Below are 26,889 nucleotides of genomic sequence, written 5' to 3' on the forward strand. Positions count from 1 at the left end.
TAATGTTCTCATTTAGATTTTATTGCTCATTCACACACACCCATGCAAACCTTCCAACATCCATATGTGTATGCAGATAATCTTCCATGAGCAGTATAAGATGACATTTTAAATAAGTAACAAAGGAGGTTCCAGTCAGCTCTACGGAAACAAAATGAAGACTGGAAAGATAAAGCTGTTTTCAAGTAGTCGCCCAATTCAGTGAAACTATTAAGTATTTCAAGAGTGAGCCTCTAATGTCAGATACACACTGAAATCTTAGTTCCCTTTCCTGTCTTTCAAAAACATTTCCAATATGAGGCTAATTAAGTGTCAAATGAGGTCAAAACAGCAGAGCCCAACTAATCCACTAAGCATTTAAAGCACAGCTGTTGGCTTGAATACTTGAGGAGGCAAAGAAAACATTAACAAACCAGTATGAAAAAGCAAAGGATTACATTAGACCTGTCCTTTGTAATACTGAGTGTATATGGTATCTGTGTGTCTACTTTAACCATGCTAAAAAGTCTAAATGTGATGATGATAAGGCATTTAAAATCTGTTCACACATGAGAAGGAGTGGATCTTTGAGTGGACTCTGCTGCGATGCACCTCACTATGTCTTCAACTGGTGTAGTGTCTGCCTTGATTAAAGCCCGCTTGGTTGTAGTGCTGCCCGCCATGTTGGAAGAACTGTTCAAACGGTCCTCCTTGGTTGAAATTCTGGCCCCCTCTCCCTCCCCAGCCTCCCCCTTGTCCACCTCCTCCTCTGCCTCCTCTTCCCCTGCCCCCACGACTTCCTCGACCCCCACCTCTCTCAGAATGCCAGCCTCCATCTTGGTGATAACTGTCATGGTAACCACCTCCTCCTCCTCCTCCATGGTAGCCAGGGTCCTGGAAGCCTCCTTGATTGTTGCCTCCTCCATAGCCACCTCTCCCTCCTGCATCTTGATAGTGGCCCTGGTTGTAACCGCCTCTCCCTCCTCCACTTCCATCTCCCCACCCACCCTGCACCTTTCCCCCTCTGCCGCCGCCTCCTCCTCTACCTCCCCTGTCTCCATGTCCACCTCCACTTCCTCTCTCATATCCTCCCCGACCACCTTGGCTGTAGTGATCGTAGCCCCCTCTGCCTCCGCCTCCATGCCCATAGTGTCCTCCTCCTTGTGGAGCATCCTGACGCTTCTGCCAGGAGGGCATCTCTGGGGGAGGAGGCTCAATCTCACAGGGTCGGCCTCCCCTGTCTGGCACTCGGCCCATTAGAACCTGAAAAAGGGACACATGTTAAAACACAATGGTTCAAAAGGAAGCCTGCTGTTTGTATGAGCTTCACTTTCTGTTAGTTTGACAGAACATGTTTTAAGAAAAGGGCCATAAACCATAACACTTAAATTCACCAGATGCTGGCTCTTCAGTCATCCAAGGCTTCCTTTATTGGACTGCTGAAGGAGTGCTTAGTTCTAAGAAATAACAAACTACACTCTAAACCTTCTCTACTATCTTCTCTACTATATAAAACCACATACTTGTCTGACTAAATTAACAACACGTCATAATTTGGCTAAAAATATATTTAAACATTTTTAAAGCACCAAATGTATGCATGTTGCTGATAACAGTCCCAAAGGAAGGTACCATCTTGTTCAGTTTTAAACTTAAGCTATACACTACTGCTTGGGTCTGAAAGCCACAGACAGGGTAGGGGAGTCGTAACGCATCGAGAGACAGACTAACGCGTTGTTTGTTTTGGTCTTTTCATGACATTGTGGGACATTAAGAAAAATACTGAATAACTCCAGACATATTGTGTAAAGGGGCAAAAAGCGAAATCGTTTCACCGCTAGGTTTGCTGTTGTGCACTGCCTGTAGACCAAAACAGAGTGTGTCATGAGCCACTCCTCCCTCTACCTCTGCTCTCCACCCCCCATCCCCCCACTTCCCCACTCGCCTCGTCTAGCAGTTAGTGATGTCTTGGTCTCTGCTGTGTTTAGCTATTCCCCTGCCTACTTCAATGATGATGGCACCTGTAATAAATGCAATATATTTGCTGAGATGGAGGCGAGGCTCAGTGACTAGAGGGGCTGGTAGAAGCGCTCCATAGCTGTAAGTTACTCCAGTAGCCGGTGGCAGCCGACTCGGCTAGTGCTAACACTGGGAACTAACGCTAACATTCCTCCTCTTTTCCGTGAGTGAGAGCGATGTTTTAGCCCAGCAGGCAGCCCGTGAGCCTGGCTCGCCAGGCTGCCCGCGAGCCCACCAGGCTGCCCACAAGGCTACATTTTACAATGCTAATTGAAAATGTTAGCTGGGCTGCCGGGCTAACTTACTCCGGATTGTTACTGAGGTTAAAGTGAGAGAGGCAGCGGATCTGTGGGGCAGCTGAGTGAAGTGGAGCCTGAGGACGAAGCACCGGTTAGCTCCAGTTTCGTTCCGCTCTCTGCCATTTCATTTCGAAAATACGCGCTGCCATTGCTCACCGGCTGTAGCCTTTTATAGGAAGGGAGGGTCAAGGGCTCCGAGAGGAGGGGGGGGGGGGGGGATTCACATGCACGTACATGAAGGCGCAGCCGGACTGGCTTGTAAACAATGGGCTGGAGATCAACAACGAGAGAGGGTGTGTGAGGTCATGCTATACTCCAGATGAAATTACACCTCTAGTACTTCACATAGCAATTTTTTAATTCCTTCAATCTAGAAATGATGAATTTTGCTTATTGCTCCTTTAAGTGGAGGCACACCTATGTGTCACAGAAATAAAACTGACACAGTCAATTGTGGAAATGTTTACTTCAAATATCAACCTTAGCCTCCAAAAAGCCAAACACTTGTTTAAAAGACACACAGAACAGTCAAGAAAACATGGACCTTTGCACATGACTAAAAAAAAGAAACAGGATTAAAAATAAAACTGGAAATACTGCCTCACAGTAGTGCTGCACGATTAGTCTAATCACAGTTGCAATCGAGATGTCAGGCTGTGCGATTACATAACTGTATAAAAGGCTGCGATTTGCGATTTAATGTAAATGAATGTTAACATGTGTGCCTGTGAACATGACTACCTCTGCTGTAGTGTGTGGAGGGTGTTGACATCACGCCCACAAGCTATCCTGGTATGTGCAGCACGTATGGTCTGGTGACCACCCGGCGTGCAGCAGTGACCAACATAGACGCTGAAGAAGCGCATGAGCATGACCAAAAACAGGCTGAGTTGGTAGCGAAAAAACGCAATGTCTATTATATGGCGATACTTTGGATTCAGGTACGACAACGTTGAATAGAAAGACGTGCTGTGAAAAAACTTACAAAGTTAAAGTCGCCACATCCCACAGCAACACGGCCAATCTATATCAGCACTTGAGACAGCACAGAGAAAAGTACAAAGAATGCATGCGAGAGAAAGCCAAGCCAAGTAACGTTAAAAACAAAGACAAACTGAAAACCACCAGAGCCTCGGAAAACAACAACAAAGCACAATTACGCATACATTTGTGAGTGTTAAGCCATACGACTACACCTCAAAGAGACACAGGGAAATGACAGACTCCATAACACACTATATAGTAACAAATGAAAAATTAAGCAAAATTTTGCTCGGGCTCGGCCCACATGACATGCTGCTGTGTTGTGCTATGGCCTACTCACATGCTGGAATTTGTCATTTACGTGACACGCTTGAACGCAACACAGGCCCTGCTCCGCTGTGTGTACAGTGTTGTGCTGTGCTGTTGTGCGAGAGCTGTGTTTGACTGTGTGTAACAGCACTCTGTTTATGGTCATTTACACACTGTCCATAACAATAACTACTGTATGTCAAGTCAGTGCCCCCCTACGTAGGGGAAATACTGAATCATGCAAGAAGACTCATGATACCATTTATTTATTATATTTTAATTCCAATTGCAAATCGCGATATTGTCCACCATAATTGCAATCGCACATTTTTATCAAATCGTGCAGTACTACCTCACAGTCGTATGCCTCCACAAACCAGTCAAGTTGCATTTAAAGTTTAAATCCATGTCTGTAAAAACAGTCAGTATGTTTCCATGCACAGTTAATTGGAGCTATGGTTATATCTCGACTCGGCCATTTAATGTCCTTGTCCCAGTATACAAGCACGGGAGGAGAATCGATCAATGACTTAAGTATGTCCCAGTCCGCCACGATGGGTGGCGATATGCCCCTTTCAGCTCCTTAGTATAGGACCTTTTTTCTATTGACCTATTTCATCACAGATCAGCAAACAAGTCAGCTATGGTTAGCTAGCCGCAAACTGGTACCATGGTGGACAATGTAACAGCTCTGTACATTTCATCCATCCAAAACTGCACTGCTCTGGATGTAGATTTCACCATGTTGTTACTGGCTTCTTCTTCTGTTACTCATTTAATGCTATTTGACTTCTAAAAATATAAATGTATATGATAAAAGCCCAGAGCGGAAAGTGTGGAGCATGTGCAGAGCGCCTAGGCCAGTTTGGGTCCACTTGACTGTACACATGCAGGAGTAATTCAACTCCCAATCACATTATCTGGGTGTTAGGCCAACTTTGAGAAATTCCATTTAGTACGATTTCAGTCGGACTAACGTGTTTAAATGTATTTTAAAAGTCCAATTTTAATTGGACTAAGACAATAAATCAAATTTCTGTCAATGTATTGTCACAGTGACCTTGACCTCTGACCACCAAAATCTACATGGATAATCAATGTGTCCAAGTGGCTGTTTGTACCAAATTTGAAGACATTTTGTCAAGGCATCCTTGAGATACTGCAAGAATGGGATGGATAGATAAAACAACCTAAAAACATAATGCCTTTGGCCATGGGCATCACCAGTGCAGAGGCATACAAATCAGTGTATGAATAACCTTCGACACGGCAAGAAATTGTTGTGACTACACTGTGTTTAGTCTACCTTATTAATGGCACAGGCAGTCTTCTCTCTTATCTTGCCACTGCTTGTCCGTAGGATCTTGGAGAAGTCTTGTCGAGCAGCAAGGAGGTGGGCAACAGAGATTTTACTTTGGATGCCAAGAGCAGAGCGTAGTGGCTGGTAAACTTTGGCCAACTTCTCAGAATGTGTCTGTAATAAGACATATGGACAGTGTTTGGTTTGCAGAAATGATTTGTTTTCCTTGGAGCATGAATGTCAATAATGATATGCAGTTACTTCTGTCATATTATTGTGTCATGTAAGCCATTTGGGGTAAACCATTTTCATGGTACGGCACAAAAATAGGACATTCATTTATTTATTCATTCTTTTTACAGAAAATCAGGCCAACCCACAACACCAATAAAAAAAAACAAACAAACTGAGAGATGTTTCCATTACAGGCATGTAGAAGCACTGCTGCTAGATTTTTCACATCATGCTTGACACATGCATTTAAACAACAAGAACTCTTCAGATACTGAGAGGCCTGAGAGGACCATCAGGTGGTGTTAATGACTAGAAAGCAGTCAGAAGAGTTGGTGTGGCTGCACTCAAGTCAGAATATGGTCCAGTGCAGAGCTGCTACATTCAGTGATCGATAGAAAATAATCTGCAACTATTCTAGTTATCCATTAACCTTTGAAATTTGAAGCAGAAATGCAAACACCTGACAGTCCCGGCCAGGTGACAACAGGTTCCTGTTGTCACCTGGCCGGGACTGTAGCTTTAATGAGATCCCCCGCAATGACGTAGAGAATACGGGCCGACTGGTAGTTTAATTTGTAGAAACCAGATGCAATGGTCTATCTATCCACCAGGAGAAGCAGTGAGTGTGGAAGCTGAAGCGGTTTAAGTCAGGTTAATACGCAGCCGACAGCCCTATTGGACAACTGTTCAAATCCATATTATGGCAAGAACCAATCAGCTAACTAAAGAAAAACGAGTGGCCATCATTACTTTAAGAAATGAAGGTCAGTCAGTCCAGAAAATTGCAAAAACTTTAAATGTGTCCCCAAGTGGAGTCGCAAAAACCATCAAGCGCTACAACGAAACTGGCACACATGAGGACCGACCCAGGAAAGGAAGACCAAGAGTCACCTCTGCTTCTGAGGATAAGTTCATCCGAGTCACCAGCCTCAGAAATCGCAAGTTAACAGCAGCTCAGATCAGAGAGCAGATGAATGCCACACAGAGTTCTAGCAGCAGACCCATCTCTAGAACAACTGTTAAGAGGAGACTGTGAATCAGGCCTTCATGGTCAAATAGCTGCTAGGAAACCACTGCTAAGGAGAGGCAACAAGCAGAAGAGATTTGTTTGGGCCAAGAAACACAAGGAATGGACATTAGACCAGTGGAAATCTGTGCTTTGGTCTGATGAGTCCAAATTTGAGATCTTTGGTTCCAACCGCCGTGTCTTTGTGAGACGCAGAAAAGGTGAACGGATGGATTCCACATGCCTGGTTCCCACTGTGAAGCATGGAGGAGGAGGTGTGATGGTGTGGGGGTGTTTTGCTGGTGACACTGTTGGGGATTTATTCAAAATTGAAGGCACACTGAACCAGCATGGCTACCACAGCATCCTGCAGCGACATGCCATCCCATCCGGTTTGCGTTTAGTTGGACGATCATTTATTTTTCAACAGGACAATGACCCCAAACACACCTCCAGGCTGTGTAAGGGCTATTTGACCAAGAAGGAGAGTGATGGAGTGCTGCGGCAGATGACCTGGCCTCCACAGTCACTGGACCTGAACCCAATGGAGATGGTTTGGGGTGAGCTGGACCGCAGAGTGAAGGCAAAGGGGCCAACAAGTGCTAAACACCTCTGGGAACTCCTTCAAGACTGTTGGAAAACCATTTCAGGTGACTACCTCTTGAAGCTCATGGAGAGAATGCCAAGAGTGTGCAAAGCAGTAATCAGAGCAAAGGGTGGCTATTTTGAAGAAACTAGAATATGAAACATGTTTTCAGTTATTTCACCTTTTTTTGTTAAGTACATAACTCCACATGTGTTCATTCATAGTTTTGATGCCTTCAGTGAGAATCTACAATGTAAATAGTCATGAACATAAAGAAAATGCATTGAATGAGAAGGTGTGTCCAAACTTTTGGCCTGTATTGTATATAGCTGTAAGTTACTCCAGTAGCCGGTGGCAGCCGTATGGAAACACCAACAAGCTCAGGAAATTGAGGGCAGGGGAGGCAGTCCAGCAGGCAGAAGCTCAGCTGGAGCACAAGACCCTCCTTGGGAATGTGGCACAGGGCAGAGCCAGGCTTGGGAGTTCGAAATCAACCCGATACGACACTGCCAGCCGAAAGGAAAAGCGGAAGCTTCAGGAGGAGGTGCGCTCTTCAGTAGAGGAAGAACAAGTGACAAGGGCAGTGGCGATGTGACAACAGGGTGCTTGGCTGAAGTGGGAACAGGCGATGGAGCGGAATGTCACCTGGCAGGACATCTGGAAGTGGAACCCCCAGAGGATCAAGTTCTTGATCCAGGGGGTCTACAATGTCCTCCACAGCCCATCTAACCTGTACAGATGGGGCAAAGTAGAGACACCAGCATGCCCGCTTTGTTCCAAGAAAGGGACCCTCGAGCACATCCTGAGTAGCTGCTCCAGGGCACTGAGCGAGGGGCACTATCGTTGGAGACACGATCAGGTCCTGAAGTCCATTCGCTGAGGCAATCAGCAAGGGGATCAGCAACAGCAGATACAACCACGCTACAGCCAGGAAGATTGAGTTTGTCAAGGAATCCCTCAGCAAGGCCTACGGAACCCTGGGCATTATGGGCCAAAGAAGGAGAAGAGCAATCAACAACGTGGAGACAGTAGAGAAGGCATCTAGATGGCTTTGGCTGAAAAGGGGTGACCAGTGGGGTCAGTAGTACAGCATGCCACTTGGACACAGGCCAAGCCTTGATCAACCTCTGTCGGGTCGCCTGGAGGAGGGTGTCTGTTGCAAGACCCGAAACATCCAATAAGGCCAGGATACAACACTGATGACGTGTCCAAGTATGAGAATCAGAAGATGTATGAAGTGCTAAGTTATTTTTATTTACTGTTATCTATAATTTTTCCTGTGGACATATACTTGCTGCAGCTTCCTCTGTACCTCCTGGGTTTCTGTAGATTCTTCTGTCTGCCGCTCACAGTACCAGTACAGTGCCACTCATACTACAACAAGCTGCCTATAGTCATGTGATCAACACGGCATTGCAGTTTGTAACATCCACTTTCTGGTGTCAAATGGTGCTGTTCTGTATGTTTAGTAGCAAAGGTACAGGAGTGGTGTTCAGAGGGCAATTAATGTGCCATACTATCTAGGCCTGGGACGATTAGCGATCAAATTGTATATTGCCGATTGGAGGGTTGCCAGGCGATTTGCTGGATATCAAGGCAATTTTGGGGAAAAAAAAACGGCGCTCTACTGTGCATTACAAGATGTTTTTTGGGGAAATACATGACTGTCAGAGAAGCCCCGTTTACAAACAGACCTACAATCCATCTCCTCTCCTCTCCTCTCCTCTCTCTTCTCAGCGGAGGGTGCCCTGTCAGCCCTGCACTGACAGTGACAGGGCACATCTCTTTGATCCAATGTGACACGGCCCGTTTGCTCATGCTTCGGGGTCGTTCAATAGAGTAATTGCAAATAAATATTGTTTTAATGTGTAACTACTGAAAAGTTCACAAGGGCATAAATTCCTACAATGCTACGGCACTGCCGCCTTTGCAGGTTAAAAGTTAATGACAGCGACTTGAAGTGAGGAGGAGCAACACGTCTCCGGCTGCGCAGCTGTGTCGGTACCGACACGCTGTGCTGACAAGCCGGAGACACTCACTTTTGCATTTGATGCAAAATATTAAAATAACGTCATCATAACACAAAAAATATAAAAATGCGGTGATAGGCCTAGGCTATAGCCTATACCAAGGACATAACTCCCTAATTTTTGCCATCTCTGTTAAGTGTCCACTTCACATGCAATTTCATACTTTTCCTGCCAGGTGTCAGTGTTTTTCCTCTTGAATGTAGTTTTTCATGGTTTTGAGGACATTTTTTTTGCTCTAATTGGATATGTTTTCCAGTAGATTTTATTAGCTCTTAGATAATGATACGTATATAATGTGATGTCAAATAGATGTATTTGGGCTTGACGGAGAAAACAGAGTTTGACAGTGCCATTTTGTATTGCTGAGGGAGCAGAGCTGAAGAAATAGGTGTCCAAAAGGCAATTAATGTGCCATATTGTCTTCTGCAGGAGAGAATAAATTCTGGAAAATTATATCTTTGAGTCATCAGCTGTCCTTGCCCCCGTCCACACACGTTACACAGAAATTTTATAATTTCTCTGCGTGATTGCACTGTATGTTTGGACCTTTCCATTTGTCCATTCCTTGTTAAACGGACTCCTCTTCCTTAAGTCCTTTGTCTCCTCAGCAGGCCAAAGAACACACCCATCTGGACAGAGAGGCCTAATTCTCACTAAAGCACAGCCAAAGTGTACAAAGACTACTGTTTAAAATGCTTCGTCAGTGCATTGTGACCTTGTTGGATTTAGGGAGATTCAAAGTTTGCACATACCTTTGCTCTGTCAGACCAACCAAAGGACTGCACTGTCACATCAAGACGTTTCAACAACATTTTTCTTCTCACTTCATACTCATTTACAAGTGCTTGGTTTATAGCTTCAATTTTTTCCTGGTAAAATTGGAAAAAAGAAAAGATATTTTATTCAACAGTCATTCATTTATTCAGTTTTCCTCAATTACATTACATTTCTTTATTGAGTACGCTATGAGTGATTGTCAGTATTTACCATGTGTACAGGTCCAAGGGTCTTCTTCATCAGAGGGTCTCCTACGTGGTTTGGTGGGGCTCTAGTTATGGCTTCTTTCAGCTATGAAGAATGGACAACATGTGATGTGTATATTACGAGTGTATGAATGGACATTTCAAACTAGGATCACTCGTGGACATGCAGCCCCACAATGCTTAACACTAAGGACAATTTGAATTTTTTTTAAAGCCAATTGAGTGTGCCAGTAAACCCGGAACTCCGTTAGCGCTTTTAGGGCTTTTAGCAGTTCCGGTTCTCTCGTCTAAAAGTCAATACAAATGGGATTTTGGTAATATGCCTCAAATAAGGTCTGTGGTTAACAAAAGCTTAAGCGAGTTTCAGGTTTTGTTCTATGACATAAAACATGCCAGTAAATACCCTACTTGTGAATTCTGAAGCTTTTACGTGTCGTAAAAAAGGCGGTTGCTAACAAGTTGCTCAACAAAACTACAAACCCTGTCAGGGACATTAAACATCATCACCCCCAACAGGCGAGAGTGCCGGCAATCCACCATTACAGCTTCTTATTTAGCTTAAACAGTCTGATTTCCCCCTTATACAATGGTTTTTAAAATAAAGCAGCTGAAATCAGTTGAAAGCTTAGTGGCGGTGATGTTAAGAGTCATGCGATCGTGGAGTAGTCATGTAGTCCGTTAAAGCCTAACGTTAGCTTTTGACTTCTGGCGATCGCATTTAAGCTTCAAATGCGGTATGAAAGGTGTTCATATGTGAGGATTATCTAGCTGAACAAAACCTGTAAGTATCATAAACTTGTGTTAGCCACAGAGCTTATTTTCTGACATAATCCAAAATGCAATGCAAAAGTCACTTTCACTTTCTCTTCCGGGAACCAGCGCGATGCTAAACTTCCGGGTTTTGACGTCAGCCCTGGCACACTCTATACCGTTATCCAATACTTAGCTACTTCTCATGACCGATTCTGATATGATGACCGATAATTTCACATTTTTGTATTTTAAAAAGAAGTTCAGAACCTGTAGTTTATGCTCAACTGAGTGTAAATTTTGATTTTCTAATTTTTGTTTTACAATTAAAAATGCATAAACTCTGATTTTATTGTAGAGCTACACACAGCACATTGATTTGCTCAGCCCCTCTTTGATCTGCTCTCTCTTCCTCTCTGTATATCATGAGACTAGGGCTGCAGCCATCGATTCTTTTAGTAATCGAGTATTCTATCGATTATTCTGCTGATTAATCGAGTAATCAGATAAGAAATACTGCATGTTTTCATTAGATTACTTTAGCTTTATTTAAGGACAATATATAAAAGAGAACTAAGAAAAGTCTCTGAAATGAGAGAAATGAGCAACACGTTTGTTTCCTTTTTTCAAAGTCAGAGCTATCAACTAGTCATGCAAATGACCAATTTCACACACTCAGGCTACACTGCTATTTTTCATGCTGTCAGGAATAATCAGTGTTGGGAGGTAGCTCACTACAAGGTGCGACCTTACGAATTTAACAGCATTCTCAGTAGCATGGTGGTAGAGTCACTAGTTTCTCAGTCAAATAGCTTTTCAGTAGTGAAGTTAATTGATTGAGATTGAGTAGCGCAGTAGCATCCATAAAAGTTACAAACTCTTTTTCCCAGGAAAAACTGAAATGCAGCAAATTCTTTTCCTGTGGAAGTTTGGATAAAAGTAAGGACAGTAAAACTGAGGATAACTGATGTGACTGATGCCAGGGCCACACCAAGGCATGAGACTATGTAGCTAGAACAGTCTCAAAATGAAGAAATACACACAAAAATTAATAAATGCACAAAAAAGTATTCACAAATGTATTTGGGGATGATATATATATATATCTATATATATCTATCTATATCTATCTATCTATCTATATCTATATCTATCTATCTATCTATCTATCTATCTATCTATATATATATATCTATATCTATATATATATATATATACATTTTCTGGTGAGCCAAAGTTCTGGAAATCAGCTCTTCAGGTGAAGAATCAGGTTTCATTCATGGCTGTCCATACATGGTTTCAAGCTAATGCAAGTAAAAGCAGTACAGATCTTTTATAACAGTAGTAATAATTGTGTGTGGTTTGTGGTCATCTGTTGACACACTGCAGCGTGACACTTCCTATCGGTGTGAGGGACGGCACTTGATGCGCTTACAGTGACAGCAGTGCGTTTTCAGCCTAATTTTAAAAAGGATGTGTCAGGTTTGCAGCTCTTGAAGGTAGGTGAAACAATCCACAGATTCAGTGGTAGGGGACACATTTGTCTTATTTCACTGTGTGTTTATTGGTAGCTATTGTTTGGAATGCAACGAGCAGGCAGCTTGAAATGCAGGTTTAACCTAAGAATTTACCGTGGCACCAGATCAACTGACCTTCTTTTCAATCCCACTGAAGAACTGGAACATGGTTATGTTAGCTGGAGGCTTGGACATGCCCAGTGCCATGCAGATCCCCTTCAGTTCCTGGAACACGGGGCTGCCTGACTCCTGGCTCTTCTTTTCAGGCTTATTGACCAGGATCATCCTCGACGCCTCCAACTCAGACACCAGAAAGGCTGAGAGAAAAATTGTACTGGTTTCATTTAAAGCAATTTCAATACTATCTCAAGTTAAATAAGACAAACTCAGAAAGTGAAAAATCTTGCTGTTAGTCCAAGTGGACGTTTGTGCCAAAGAAATTCCCTTAAGGTGTTGCTGCAATACTGCGTTCATGAGAATGGGACAGATGTATAATGGACAGACAACTTAAAATCATAAATGCTTCCTGTCACGGCTATTACTGGTAAAGAGGTACAAAACAGAAAATGAATTAAGGGTTTTGAATTTCAGCTGTGTTCATTAAGGCATACAGAAAATCAGGTCAGGTGTCTGCAGTCTGAGCAGTTCCATGGAAGCTGAGTTTGGGGTTTCAAAGAGTTAGTTCAGATTCACAAAATAACAGAAAACTAACAGACTGAGGCAATCATAGCCAGCAACTCCTGTGCTCTGTGTGAGGCAAAATTATTTTTTGTGGCTTTTAGAAGAAATCATTAATGGATATAACAGCTTCAGTTCTCTATCAGAAAGGGCTGCCTGACGACAAGGTAACACAGTAGAAATATTTTACATACACCATAGATACATACGCTTAAATTTTTTAGTCTAAAATGTGTTTTACTGCTACCTCCCTCCAGAGCAGCACATTGCATAGCTTCTGTGCAGATACTGCAGACTGCTTCTCCAAACTGAGGGTGTGTTGACTGCCATCTACTGTAGGTATTAATGAAGCACTCAAGCATTCCAACACTGCTCTATAGTACTCAAATACTGCTGAATCAGAGAACACCAAAAGCATCCCCAGGAAAGTGAAGCACTGGTATACTTGAATAGAACAGTGCTCAGTGGCTTCGTGTGCCACTGAGCAGCTTTCAAAGAAATGGAAAGGGGACCTGCCTCCAACGCTGTATCTGGGTCTCTTTATACAATTTTTCAAATTCTAAAAGGCAAATACAGTAACACTCATTTACAGACATATTGATGCTACACCCTCACAGCTCTGCCCGCTGTAGTCTGTTTACATAGTGCTATGTCACATTTCATTGCTCTAATTGGTTGTCGGTCTGTCCAATTGTATCCGGAAACATTGTGGTCTATGACTGTTGATAAGATTATTTGGAAATTGACGATTGACTTAAAGGTTCCAGATTTACGAACATCTGCAATTTAGTCTGGTGATGTCAGGCTCGTAATTAGAGCATAGCTCCATCCAGCTTCCACCAGAGCAGAGCTTTAATCAGCCAGAACACCTGTAAGCACCTGTGTGACTGCATGTATATGGCTGAGCAACATTTTATCATAGCTGCGTGTGGTAAAACAGTTCACATAAAGTGGAACAGACTTTAACCCAAGGTTAAAGCAATACTGCTATTTTTCATTATATAATTTCAGGTTGCTTTTTAAAATGAGATGTTTAAAGAGCTGTGATCATACTGAGGAGCAGCAGGCAGTCTGTCCTTTTGAGGAACCTCTGGGTGATGTCTCCACTGGTGAGGACTGAGTACGGACAGGAAAGCTCTGACAGCAGGCCGCTCATCTCCAGCTGGAAGCCCTCTGCCTCACTTGGACCTGGGAGGGGTATAACGACACACACACACACACACCAAACAATTAAATCTCACAAATACCCAGTCCAATCAAAAAGACAGTTACAGTAGTTGTGTTAGCAACAACCTGGCAGATGTCAAACAGAAACTCACTGCTAAATTTGTGACAGCAATGAGTGTGTTAACATGGATGTGACTAACCTGTTCATGATTGGGTTTTTAGAGTGCCCTGTTTATGAGTCTTACCATGTAAACACCAAATCCTGTTTTCAGAAACCTGGATAAGACCTTATCCAATTTATTAGAAACCCAAATGCTAGCTGAAGAACTCCAAAAGAAACCAGGACACTGTTACATGTTTACACCTTCTCCCATTTACATTCACATCCGGAGTGATAAAGAAACAGAGTTTTGCCTTTCAGTAATGAAAGAGGCTGCAGAGCTTTATCCACCTACGTGGTGACAGTGACAGTCTGGCCCTGGTGTGGGGGACAGTGTTAGAAGAGTAGAGCAGCTGTTTTCAGGAATAACGTTACGCTAGCTCAGTATGAACTGTGTGTGGTTGAGACAGAAAGACACAGTCAAGGCTGTAACTTCAAAATTCTGTAACCCTGTAGGCATTTTTGAGGAAAAGTCGGCATACTACATTTTTGAAAGTTCAGTATGTCCCAAATAAGAATTCATCATATGCCGGTGAAATAAGGTTCTCAGTTTTTTTATAATTCCCCTGCCAAAATGTTATGTTTTAGGCGAAATTTGCATGTGTATGTCTACCTGTCTGTGTGTGAGCAGGGACGCTACTGTGCACATTTTCATACATTTTTGTGGATGGATGTAACATGGGCCTGGGATGATGAACCTGTTAAATTTCCAGGCTCACAGCGAATATGTTATTGGCTAGCTAGCATGCTAAACATTAGCTTAGCAGCCACAGTAGCACATCAATTTTTCAAGCAAATGAATTTTTGCTGTGCCACTTTCTGGTGTGACCTGGCAGAAATAAATGTAAGAAATGTCCCAGACATAAGAAATGTTCTGTAACTGTTAGTTTTAAATCGCTCACCCCCTACGAAAATAGGGGCAGGGCTCTAGGCAGCTAGTGGAGTAGCAAACAGGTATGATGATGAAAGAACATTTACTCCAACTTTGTTGGTGTCTTGGACTTCCACCCATTTCCATGTAAGTAAACTTTAAACTTAATAAGGTTATTCTTGTTATTATTGTCGAAAATGTTGGTCAATGAGTTAATTTTGAAATTTTGTGGAACAGCTCAAATGCATCTAGCTAACGTTAGCTTAATGGATTGATTCATGTGTTTATTTTAAAACAAATGCGATTCAATGAGGTCATTTAAATGTCCACAAATTTTAACAAGTCACCCTAGCTGGCATAAATACTGGATGCATGTGTTTAGCTTAATAATTCAAATCTACAGTTAACATTAACTGATTGGATATTTGATGTGTTTGGCATCCTAAAGTAAATGTCTTTAAAAAGTAAGATGGTCTAGTATTTTTGTTGCAATGGTGGTTGTGTCACATGTTTCTCCAGATAGATTTTTTTTTTATCAAACAGATCATGCTCCATTTATGACAATGACTTAAATTGCTATCAAACAATTCATCAATATATCTCAAGTTCAATAAACCAAATTATTTTTAGCAGCGTTATACAATCTGTAATAAAAACTAAACTGAGATTAGCTATATCTGCAATATAAAAGTATGCCAAATGCATAATCTATCCCTGTTTTGTTCTTTCAGTTAAACTCCCCTCACTTAAGACTGGATAAGGAACAAGCTGAGGGAGGGAGACAAGGAAGGAAGGAAGGAAAGGTGTGAGGATGACAGATAATTCTTTCAAAATGTCTGGAATAGTTTGAATTACATTGTAGAAAATAATCTCTTCAAAATACTGTAGTGTACCCACTTTAGATCACCTATCACAAAAAGTGTAAGTCAACATTTAATCATCAAATAGGAAAACTATAAAAAAGCTATATCATTTTAAAGTGAGTACATTTAATTTGTCTTTCAGGGGAACATAAAGGCCTGATCATGGAAGCTGCTGTAAGTCTCAAGAAGACTGGCCGTTCCCCAGATTTAGGAGAATGTCTCATCTGTCAAGAGAGTACAAGTGATAAGTTAATAAAGGGACTTGAGGCATTAAAATCTGCTTCAGAGATGAGACACAAACTGTGCGACCGTGGCAACAGAACTGTAATTGATTGAATCAAGGAAATATCATCAACAGATGTTGATCAGCTGTGGTGGCACAAGTCATGTTATTCATCATTCACAAGTAAAGATAAAATTGGAAGATTACAAGAGAAAATTCAGACATCCAGACAACAAAGCTGTGAACAAAAAACATTAACTACTATGCTGCGGAGTTCAACAAAATCTGTCAATTGGGATCTTTACATTTTCTGCCAAGACACAAGAGGGAAAGAATTAGTATCATCTGTCATTACATTTAAGATGACTGATGAGATACTGGAGTTGTCCAAGTACAACCAAGAGGCCCATGTGCGACTAGCAGGTATTAGTGACCTTATCACAGCAGAAGGGAAATACCACCCAAACTGCTACAAGAAGTTCAAGCGAAATGCCACAAAGACAAAAGAAAGTTCTGAAAAAACAGATCTGGCAATGGAATGGCTTGTTATTGAGATGAGGACATCAGCAAAGAAGGGACATGTACTTGAACTGTCTGAGGTTTGGAACAGATACTGTGAATTAGCACAAAAGGCCAATGTTGAAGTTCCAGCATCATTTAGAAGCAGGAGATCTACATTCAAAGAAAAACTTCAAGTATATGCACAGGATTCATATGACTTCAACGCTATACCTAACAAAAATGTGTTGCTTGTTCCCAAGAAATTTGTACATGTGCCATTTTCAGATGTCATGTCAGAGGAAGAAGAGTCTTGTGCAATCCCTATATATCAGTCTGATGAGGGATTCAGAGCGATGGTTCATGTAGCTCTGAAATTAAGAGAAGACATACTGGCACACCCCAAGTACACTGGATTAGCTGTCAGTGAAGAAGAAATGATAGCATGTGTTCCTGAAAGTGTTTTCATGTTCATCTCCTTGATGTTTGATGGCCTCAGTCTGTTGGAAGAAATTCCAAATGATGAAGAAGACATCACATTGGAGAGGGAGGAAGCTTATACTCAGACAAGAGTTCTAAGCTTGGTCCAAGATCTTGTCTACAACGTGACAGGAGGGAAACATTGGACACCCAAGCATATGGGGCTAGCAAGGACATTGCACCAAGCAACGCGATTAAAGGAACTGGTGAAACTGTTTCACAATGCAGGACACATCATCAGCTACCACAGCTTGCTGCAGATTGACACTGCTATGGCAGAGAAAACACTACAAGCCATGGATCCAGAAACTGGAGCAGTGACTCCACCTAACTTTGTGTATGGAAGACTTACACATTTTACATGAGACAACATTGACATAAATGATTCAACACTTGATGGCAAGAACACCTTCCATGCAACACAGATGGCAGGCTGGCAACGTGGTCCAGAAGGCGACATGATGATTAAGGATTTGAAGCCATCAAAAAAGGAAAGCCTTCAGGTTCCTATGGTAATGGAGATGCTTGTTCCAGCCAGAGTTACAGAAGGAAAGAAACTTGTTGAAACTTTAAACAATTTATTGTACAAAACGGGGGAAACAATCGTTGACAAAAACGGTTGCATAATTCATATTAAATTCAAAAGATAACGAAAAAACAGCTACAAGTTAGAGGGAATTGTGATAAAGTGGTAAAACTTGGCATTGATCCACAGCCTCAGACAGATGCGCTCAAGCCTGCCGTGCACAAGCTCCGCTGGTAGGCGATACTATATTTTCACATTTTTAACAATGCAATTTAAAAGTTTTGCTTTTTATTGATAACCTACATTTACCAACAACAAAAAGACTACATTTCGCACAAAAAAAAGTAAAAAAAAAAAAATAAATAAATAAAATAATAATAATAATAAAAATAAAGTAAATAAAAATGAATATCGAATACCAAATTTTCATAACGAATACCTACCCATGGAAACGAATATTCGAATATCCGAATGTTTGGGTAGAGCCCTAGAGGAGGCATCACTGGAATGACAAAGACATCTCCAGCTCTCAGCAGGTGGGCTCTGTCTTTCAACCTCAGAACCAATCTTGGCCATGACACCAAAGTGGCCTTTGGTCTGGGAACAGGTGATGACGGCATCCACAGTGAAAGCACTCAAGGCAGAATGAAACGGGACTTCAAAGATGAAGACGCTTTGCTCACAGTTTTGCAGAGATTTGGTGTTTTTTTCAGCTTGCCTGCCCCAGACACTGCAAAACATTGCAAACAAAGACATGGCTACCCAGGAAATTGAAGATGACCTGTTGAAAGTTCCCCAGAAAGGACAAGATCAGTTGGATGCATTTGTCGAGAGAGGCAGATGCCATGTGAGGAGAGAAGAGTCACTTTCAGGGACAAACTTACACAGAACAAGTATTTGACTTCACCGTTTGAAGTGCAACAGTTATTCCCCAAAACTGGGAAGGCAAAAACTGTCAAAGCAGACAGAAACATCTTACAGCACCTCATTGCTGCATATGAAGCAGGACGCCCAGTCAACCTCAATAACATAATGACACATGAACTGTTCGTAGTACCTCTGTCTTTGGCAGAAGTAAATGGGCAGCATCGTACAGGTTCAAAGGCAATACTTGTCAAGATGTTGACTGCAGATATTTCATGCCCTAATCACCTTGAAGCCAGGGACCTACAGGACGAACCAATGCTTGTCATTGATGGTCAAGCTCTGGTCATTGCCATTGGCAAACCACAAGCAGCAAAAACGTTTGGAGACTTAGCAGATGTGTTTGTTGAATCTATTCTTCAAAGTGGAGCACAGTTTCAGCGAATTGATGTCCTGTTCGATCGCTACTAAAAACATTCAATCAAAGGTGGAGCACGGAAATGGTGTGGAAGAGGTTCAGTGGCAATCAGGAGACCAGTTACAAGCAGAGATTTGCCACTTCCTGAAAAGTGGGAAAACTTCATTGCTCACCAGGACAAGGTGGGCCTTGCTCGTTTTCTCTCACAACAGCTGATTCTAAAAGTGCCAGCCAACAAGACCATTGTTGCTGCAGGTGGCTTCAGCGATGATGAAAGAGCCGAAGCTTCTGACCCAACACTTGACACTGACAGCTTGGACGCTAAACACGAAGAAACAGACACAAGAATTGTTCTGCACTGCATCAGAAGCAGTGCAGCGACCATTGTTGTCTCTGCAAGAGACACTGATGTCTTAATACTGCTGACGGCTTACTTCCACATGATGCCATGCCAATGAATCTGGATGAAAGCAGGTACAGCTAAGGCAAGAAAGTACATCCCAGTTCATGAAATCGTGGAAAAGCTGCAGATGGAAGAACATGTCCTCAAGCTGCTCCCAGGCTTCCATGCTCTTACTGGGAGTGACTCAAAGTCATACATTTAAGGCCATACAAAGAAGACATGCTGGGATGTGTTCGTAAAGCATAGCCATCTGCTTAAGGGTCTTGGTGAAGGTCCTGACCTCGATGATCACACAATTCAAGATGCAGAGGTTTTTTTCTGCAAATTGTATGGCGCGATGAATGCTGACAACGTCAATGATGTTCAATTAAGCATGTTTATTAAGGGCATGACAATAGAGAGACTACCGCCAACCAAAGATTCTCTCTATTTTCACATTCAGTGTTCACGCTTCCAGGCTTTGGTCTGGCGACAGGCCCACTTGCAGCACCCAGTTCTACCACCCGCTGAAAAAATGGGATGGAAGATTAACGACAATGTGCTTGTACCTCAACTCATGTCATTGCCTCCAGTCCCAGAAGCCTGTGTGGAGCTAATTACTTGTGCCTGCACTACTGGGTGCAAGACAGCCCGATGCGGCTGCAAGCCTAACCCATGTACTGCATCTTGCAAGTGTAGAAACTACAGTGACACATGTATGAACAATTAAAGTGTGAAGTTTGTTGTGTTGTTGAGCCTGTGGAAGCATAGTATGTCAGCTTACATTGGCTTGTTACCACCCACATTTTTGGTTTTTGATGTTTTGATGCGTATTTAATAAATGTATCAAAACTATATAAATGGCTTTTATTGTCATACTTGTTGTATAATTATTATTATCATTAAAAAATATAAATTAATTAATTAATACACTTTTACAACTTTTGCTATATGAAGAAAATATTTATTTATTTATGACTTGTGGACTTTCTAACTTAGACTTAAACTATGTAAGATCATCTTTATTAGTTGTTTAAAGTAAATACATGTAACGATTTCCTGTTTTTTTTTTTAAACTCATTTTTACATAATTTATGCTAATTATGCTAATAAGGAAAGGTGTCATAACTGCAACATGGTAATGGATGAATTCCTGGTTGTCACAAACATGGTCATGTACACTTAGATCACCTTTATAAGTTAACAAGAAGCAAAATTATACCCATTTCCAGTATTTGGCATAATTAAATCGCTATGCAAAATACTCATTTACTAGTATTTATCAATATTACAAGGATTCCTCTGTCCTCATGTAAACATTATATCCTGAATATGATCATAACAGGGGAAAAACTCATAAACAAATTATAGCTGCTGCGCAGCAATGGTCAGGGCCGGGCAATTTTAGGCAAAATTAGGCAATTCTGAGCAACACACACACACACACTAAAACAAAGCATATCACAACATAGAAGCTACATCATATCATTATGGCATGCCCTTCAAATTGTGGATGAGTGGCTGAAGTGATCAGACTCATAATATACAAAGGAAAGAAAAAACTCAAGAACAAGAAAGTAAGAATAACATTAACTGCTAGCAATTATGAACAAACTGGCCTGATCTAGCTTAAAGCTAAACATTATCCATGGTGACAACAATGAAAACATTTTTTTTAAAAATGTAAAAGTAGCTATTGGATAGACTCTGCATATTGACTGATAGCTAAGCCACATAAACAGGGAAAAGAGACAAGGGATAACAGGGAAAAGTGTTGATAAAGAGTATTTGTCTCTCCGCAAAACTGCCTGGATCATAATTACTTTAACCTTGGTAGTCTCTAATCCACATAGCATGATGCCTGAACATAGGACTTTCATATTAGAATATTTGCTTAGCTTAGGCTTGAACTCACAACTTATGAGATTGAGGTCTGTCTTCTATCTCACTGAGCTAACTGGCAAGTGACAGTTCATGTGTGGCTTCACAAATTGACTAAGCCAAGCATGAGGGTGCCAGAGAGTAGCCACCCATGCCATGGAAAAGCACATTTCAAAGTTCAAAGTTCCAAAGCTGTAGCACATATGGTTGATTTGTTATGAATTTTCAAAGTTTTGAAATTTAGAGGCTTGCTGTAGCACCACCATCAGGACATCTGGCATGGGACTGGACCTTTATGAAAAGTTTGGGTAGATTTCTCATATGGAAATGTTGCACGAGCTGAGGCTTGAACTCACAATCTTCAACACCAAGAACCATCCTCTATCTCACTGAGCTAATTGGCAAACAGAAATGTCACAATCTTCAACACCAAGAACCATCCTCTATCTCACTGAGCTAATTGGCAAACAGAAATGTCACAATCTTCAACACCAAGAACCATCCTCTATCTCACTGAGCTAATTGGCAAACAGAAATGTCACATGGAGCTTCACAAATTGACTAAGCCAGTCACCTGTGTACAAGACAGCAGCTGTTAGTGTGTAAAGGCAGATTTCAAATGGCTGTCAAAAATTCAGTTATTATGACAAAAGTCCGAAAATACACAAATTGCATCTAGACAACAATGATTTATTGGCTCCATAAGTGAAAAACTGATGTTTAAAAATGCCATTTTTGTATTAACTCCAATTGTTCGCATGAGAGCAAAATTCAAAATGCTGTAATTCTGTCATTTTTTTAATGAACACTGAAAATGTATTTAGCAAGAATTTGTAAGTATATGTTTATGCTCAATTTTCGATAAATCAAAAATCTGTGTGGATGGTTTGTGTAGGACAGTCTGAAGATGCTCTGTAGCAAGTTTGGTGTCAATTGAGCAAAAATTGTGGGAGGAGATAGGTTTAATAAGTTTTACAGTTTTTGAAAAAAAAGTAATGGATTTCATAATTTGCAATAGGTTTAAATGTACAAAAGTTTCTTGAGTATTGGGGCTACATTTTGGTGAAAGTTGCAAATCTGTAGCACATATGGTTGACTTGTTGTGAATTTTCAAAATTTGAACTTTAGAGGCTTGCTGTAGCGCCACCATCAGGACTATTGGCCTGTTTTTGCAGCTGAGGCAGTCTGGCATGGGACTGGACCTTTGTGCAAAGTTTGGTGATTTTTTGTGCATGGGAAGTATGATTTCCTCAGAAGAAGAAGAAGAAGAAGAAGAAGAACATGCAGCAAAACAATAGGGTCCTGGCAGCTTAGGCTGCCCGGCCCCTAATTATTCATGTCCATGTAAAAGAAGTCAGTGATTGAAAATGTCCAAATGTAGGTTTTCCCCCTTCTACCATAAGTTAAAAGCTTAGTAATCTAACCTAATGACTGTAGTTATAGACTGAAGTATATATTTCACTTTTCATGTCTTTGCCATTGTCATCAACCTTCAGCTTGGAAGAGAAGAAAAAAAAATATAATTTGATGTCCAACTGTTCTGTCACCATTCATTATGTTCTATTAGACTTGGGCAGTATGGCAGTATTATGATATACCAGGGTATTCAAAAATCCCCATGGTACAATTTTTAATACCGTCATAAATACAGGCACTCCTCTCGCTATTAAAGTCAGTCACACACCACCAGAGGTCAGTCTCCGGTCTCTACTGGTGGGGTAGGCAGCTGAGCTTAAAGACACCGTAAAGACACCAAGACACAGAGTGATGGAGAAATAACGCCTGGGCCACACTGGCTGCTTAAGCAGCCTGCGTGTGTCATGGAACCTGTATTTCCGCACCCATCCGGCGCACAGTGGATTGCAAATAGCCAGCCAACAATGACCGAGACAAACCGTAGAGAAAAACAGCATGTTTTCTACATCTTACTCAGTGAATTAAGGGTTTATTTTTATTTCAGTTTTTTATTTTATTTTTGTTAGAACAGTGCACCAAGTAACTGGATGAGTGATAAGAGTAACCAAGACGCTTTGGGTGAGTTTTATTTTGTTGTGTCTGTAGAGTTTTAATGAAGTGTGAGTTAATGAGGCAATCAACTCAACTCAACTTTATTTATATAGCACCTTTCCTACAAACATGCAGCCCAAAGTGCTTCATGTGGCAAAATTGGAATGACACAGACACAAAACAATAATGTATTAAAAAGCATACCAACCAAAACAGAACAAACTGACAAAAAAAGTCTAAGTTCCGTGACCGAAAGAAATGAGAAGGAAAATGGATGTGAGAATATTACTTTTCTTGACATTGTACGAGTTGCTATTGTGGGTGGGTGTAAATAAAAAACATTTTTTTTACTAATTTGTCATATCATCAAGACTGTTGTTATCACAAAAATACCCTGAAATATCGTGGTATTATTTTGGGGCCCTATCATCCACCTCTAGTATGAAGGTATGAAAAATTACATACAACCCAAGCCCACGTTCTATTAATTCTGCACCAGGAGCATCTTTACTGAACAGTGATGAATATGTCTTACAGTTAGTGGCATGGACATTCTCCTCTAGCTTGCAGTAGAGTCTCAGCTCTGAGATGATCCAGGCACAAAGCTTAGTAAACTCAGGTGAAGCTGCTCCTCCGCTCACAGCACCATCCAGAGCTCCTTCCTCCAACAGAGGGCCTTGGTACCTAAAGTGACACACACATGAACACATGCACAACTCTTAGCTTCCCTCATCAGTACAGCACAGCAGTAGTAATACCGAGGTTTAGTTCAATGAGCAGAGCCAGGTTTGACTCTCATTACCACCAAACTCCACTCTGAAAACTGGTTATTTACTGAAGTCTTCACTGTTTAGTTAAGAAAGTGAAACTTAGGGACTGTTCATTACTTATGAAGGGGAGAGGGTGCTGCCAAACAGGGCAGGCATGTTACATTTTTTATTAAAGCACTGGGGAGGGACTTGTGTTTTTGTTTTGTTTTGTTTTTTTTACTTTGGGTAAGATAAGGACATACAACTTGAAATGGTTGTATTTTTTTTCTTTTCAGTACCCTGTGAACCCCAAACCTGGCAAGTTTTATTTGTTTGTTTTGTTTTTTTATATTGTCACACCAATTATCATTGGCAGAAACTGTAAAAAAAAAAAAAAAAAAAAAAAAAAAAATTTGTCTGATAATGAAATGATTTGTAAGGAAGGTTGCAACAGTATGAGATTTTCACTGTACACTGACTGTCTCAGAAAATATAGCAGTTTCACAGTATCACGATACTACAGAATTACTGTGGGACTCATAGTAATGTGGGCAATATAAGCGGACACCCCCCATTCTTAGTTTGTATTACGTGTGTACTATTTTCTCATTATTTGGCTGTCATTATTTGTATTTATTTGTAATCTTATTTTTGTGCATAAGAACAGCTAATATTTGCAGTGGGTTAGAATGTGTATAAAATGAGTAAAGCTCTTCACAGGCACTTTGAGGCAGCCTAAAGGTCCTTTAAGTGAGGTGCAAGCTAGCGCTAATTAATCAGTGGACCCCCCAGCCAGCCTGCATGTCGCGATGTGGTCGTGCTGATGTGCTTGTGTTTCTGTGTTTACAGAAGTAAAGGATCTTAAACTCATGCACGCCTGAGAGTCTTCTTTGTGCTCAGGTGTGCAACATTATCATTATTATTATTATCATTATCAGGCAGAATAACCGTTAAAGGTTAACAGAAAGGTTATCTTTGGTTGAACAAATGTTTTATTAACATAACTAAAACTTTTTTTTATTGGAGAGATGTGTAAAAAGTTTCCCTTTCGAAAATAACTAAAATATGGTGAGATTCTCTGTTGCATTGTTTTCAATATTGTAGATTAGCGAATGTACATGTTATAATACACATCAATTTTCATATCACGGTGTTTAACCATTATACCGCTGCAACCCTACATAGAAATTAGCTTTCTTTTGGTGATAACTATCAATCCTGTCCCATTTGCTTTTTGCACTGGCTCCAATACCTATATGTGGTGTAAAAATTGTTAGGGCCTACTTATGGTTGAGGAAGTGTCATGCATTTTCTCCAAGTCACTGAGAGCAGCTGGTAGAAAAATGTATGTAGCTTCGGGAAGGGTCAACATCAGAAAACAACAAAACAAAACACACACACAAAAAAACAGTCACACCCGAGCCACCCCCTCCACTGATAAGTAGAGAACAGTCCCTAAATGAACGTACTTTCTGCACAGAAATAGGTTCGGGAGGAGAAGCTACAGGATATTTCACCATAGTGACGAAACTAGTCAAGAAGCATTTAATCAATAAATGGTGTATTTTTAGAGAGTGGGTCTGGAATTGGTTAAAAGAGAGGAATGTGTTGGAGCTGTCCTGATATGAAGGGGCAGCCTCTGCTGACGCAGCTTGTGGCACAACATGCAAAATCAGTCTTTGGTCTATTAATACCGGTACATACACGGATACGGTTCATATTAACAGCCCTAGCAATAAAAAACACCCACCAACGTCAGGCTAACGTTATCCAAACAACAGCAAATTCACCGTTTGCCTAAAGCAAGCTCCGTTGTAACGTTAATGCGCTGCTACAACAGAAGAGACTGGTTAATGGAATGTCAGCTTTCGCACACCATCTTCATACAGCGGCGGCCATTTTTTAAACTTACCCTAAATCTTCAAGAGAGACAAGAATGTCATTCTCCATCCCAGTAATCTCTGGTTCTGCTCTAAAATCACGTCCTTTCAAACAGAGTTTTCACATTAGCCAGCTCAGCTGATACACGTTTTACTTATTATTCTTCTTCAGTGCGTTTTGATCGATTGCAATAGCAGCTTTTAGATGCATACCGCCATCTACCGGACCGGAATATGTAAAAAAAAACAGGATGCAGCTTACATCACACTGTCATAATAAAAGACAGCAAAACTCATTTGTTATCTCAAAGACTTTAAGTTATGTCTTGATTCAATAGTGGATGAATGTCAGTCTGGTTTCATGAAAGGAAGACCTATATCTAATAATATTCGTCTAATTCTAGATCTTGTTGATTATAGTGTCCTAATTGATGATGAAAGTTATATTTTATTTATAGATTATTATAAGGCATTCGAGACTGTGGAGCACAGCTTCCTCTTCAACACTCTAGATTTTTTTGTCTTTGGAAGCTTTTTCAAACGTGTAATTCGAACATCATATGAAGGCAGTAATAGTTCAGTTAAATTACCAAATGGGACCACACCCAGATTTAGTATAGAGAGAGGAATTAAACAAGGGGAGTTTTTCCTTGGTCTCTGGATTAAAACTAAATATCAAGAAGTGCAATCTTTTCCCTTTAAAAGATAGGCCGGGTGACTTAGCTAAAATATGTGGTATTCCTGTAAAAGATGTGGTATCTTACTTGGGTATTATTCAATTCAATTCAATTCAATTTTATTTATAAAGCCCAATATCACAAATCACAATTTGCCTCACAGGGCTTTACAGCATACGACATCCCTGTGTCCTTGTGACCCTCGCAGCGGATAAGGAAAAACTCCCCCCAAAAAAACCCCTTTAACGGGGGAAAAAACGGTAGAAACCTCAGGAAGAGCAACTGAGGAGGGATCCCTCTTCCAGGACGGACAGATGTGCAATAGATGTCGTACAGAACAGATCAACATGATAAATTAACAGTAATCCACATGACACAATGAGACAGAGAGAGAGAGAGAGAGAGAGAGAGAGAGAGAGAGAGAGATGCAGGTAATGACAGTAGCTTACAACAACATTATTGAAAGTAATAATATTATAGTTATAGTTCGGGGTACTGTGGTACTAAAGTCTAAAAGTCTGTAAAAACCAGGTGGATAGAGTGGCTCTGAATTTTAACCCATTAATCGA

At 41.1% G+C, this 26,889-nt stretch overlaps 1 protein-coding gene across 1 annotated transcript; it reads right to left on the bottom strand.

Annotated features, from left to right (window-relative positions):
* Window positions 1-25,837, bottom strand: fam98a (family with sequence similarity 98 member A). The gene is made up of 8 exons (XM_049601223.1): window positions 25,676-25,837; window positions 23,550-23,698; window positions 13,728-13,862; window positions 12,132-12,313; window positions 9,734-9,814; window positions 9,499-9,615; window positions 4,897-5,064; window positions 1-1,242 (listed from the first exon to the last, which is right to left on the bottom strand). Exons 1-8 carry the CDS (start codon window positions 25,711-25,713, stop codon window positions 604-606), a joined length of 1,509 nt encoding a protein of 502 aa, XP_049457180.1. The 5' UTR covers window positions 25,714-25,837; the 3' UTR covers window positions 1-603.
* Window positions 25,838-26,889: the final 1,052 nt, after the last annotated feature.

The sequence above is a fragment of the Epinephelus fuscoguttatus genome, linkage group LG16 (genome assembly GCF_011397635.1).
Source record: "Epinephelus fuscoguttatus linkage group LG16, E.fuscoguttatus.final_Chr_v1".
NCBI lineage: Eukaryota > Metazoa > Chordata > Actinopteri > Perciformes > Serranidae > Epinephelus > Epinephelus fuscoguttatus.

Bases quoted from the DNA above. Each gene is read 5' to 3' on its own strand.
- fam98a (XM_049601223.1), bottom strand. From the start codon at position 25,713: ATGGAGAATGACATTCTTGTCTCTCTTGAAGATTTAGG. The intron at 23,699-25,675 runs GTAAGTTTAAAA...GTGTCACTTTAG, and splicing joins GTCTCTCTTGAAGATTTAGG to GTACCAAGGCCCTCTGTTGG. The intron at 1,243-4,896 runs GTAGACTAAACA...TCCCTTTTTCAG, and splicing joins CTGCCTGTGCCATTAATAAG to GTTCTAATGGGCCGAGTGCC.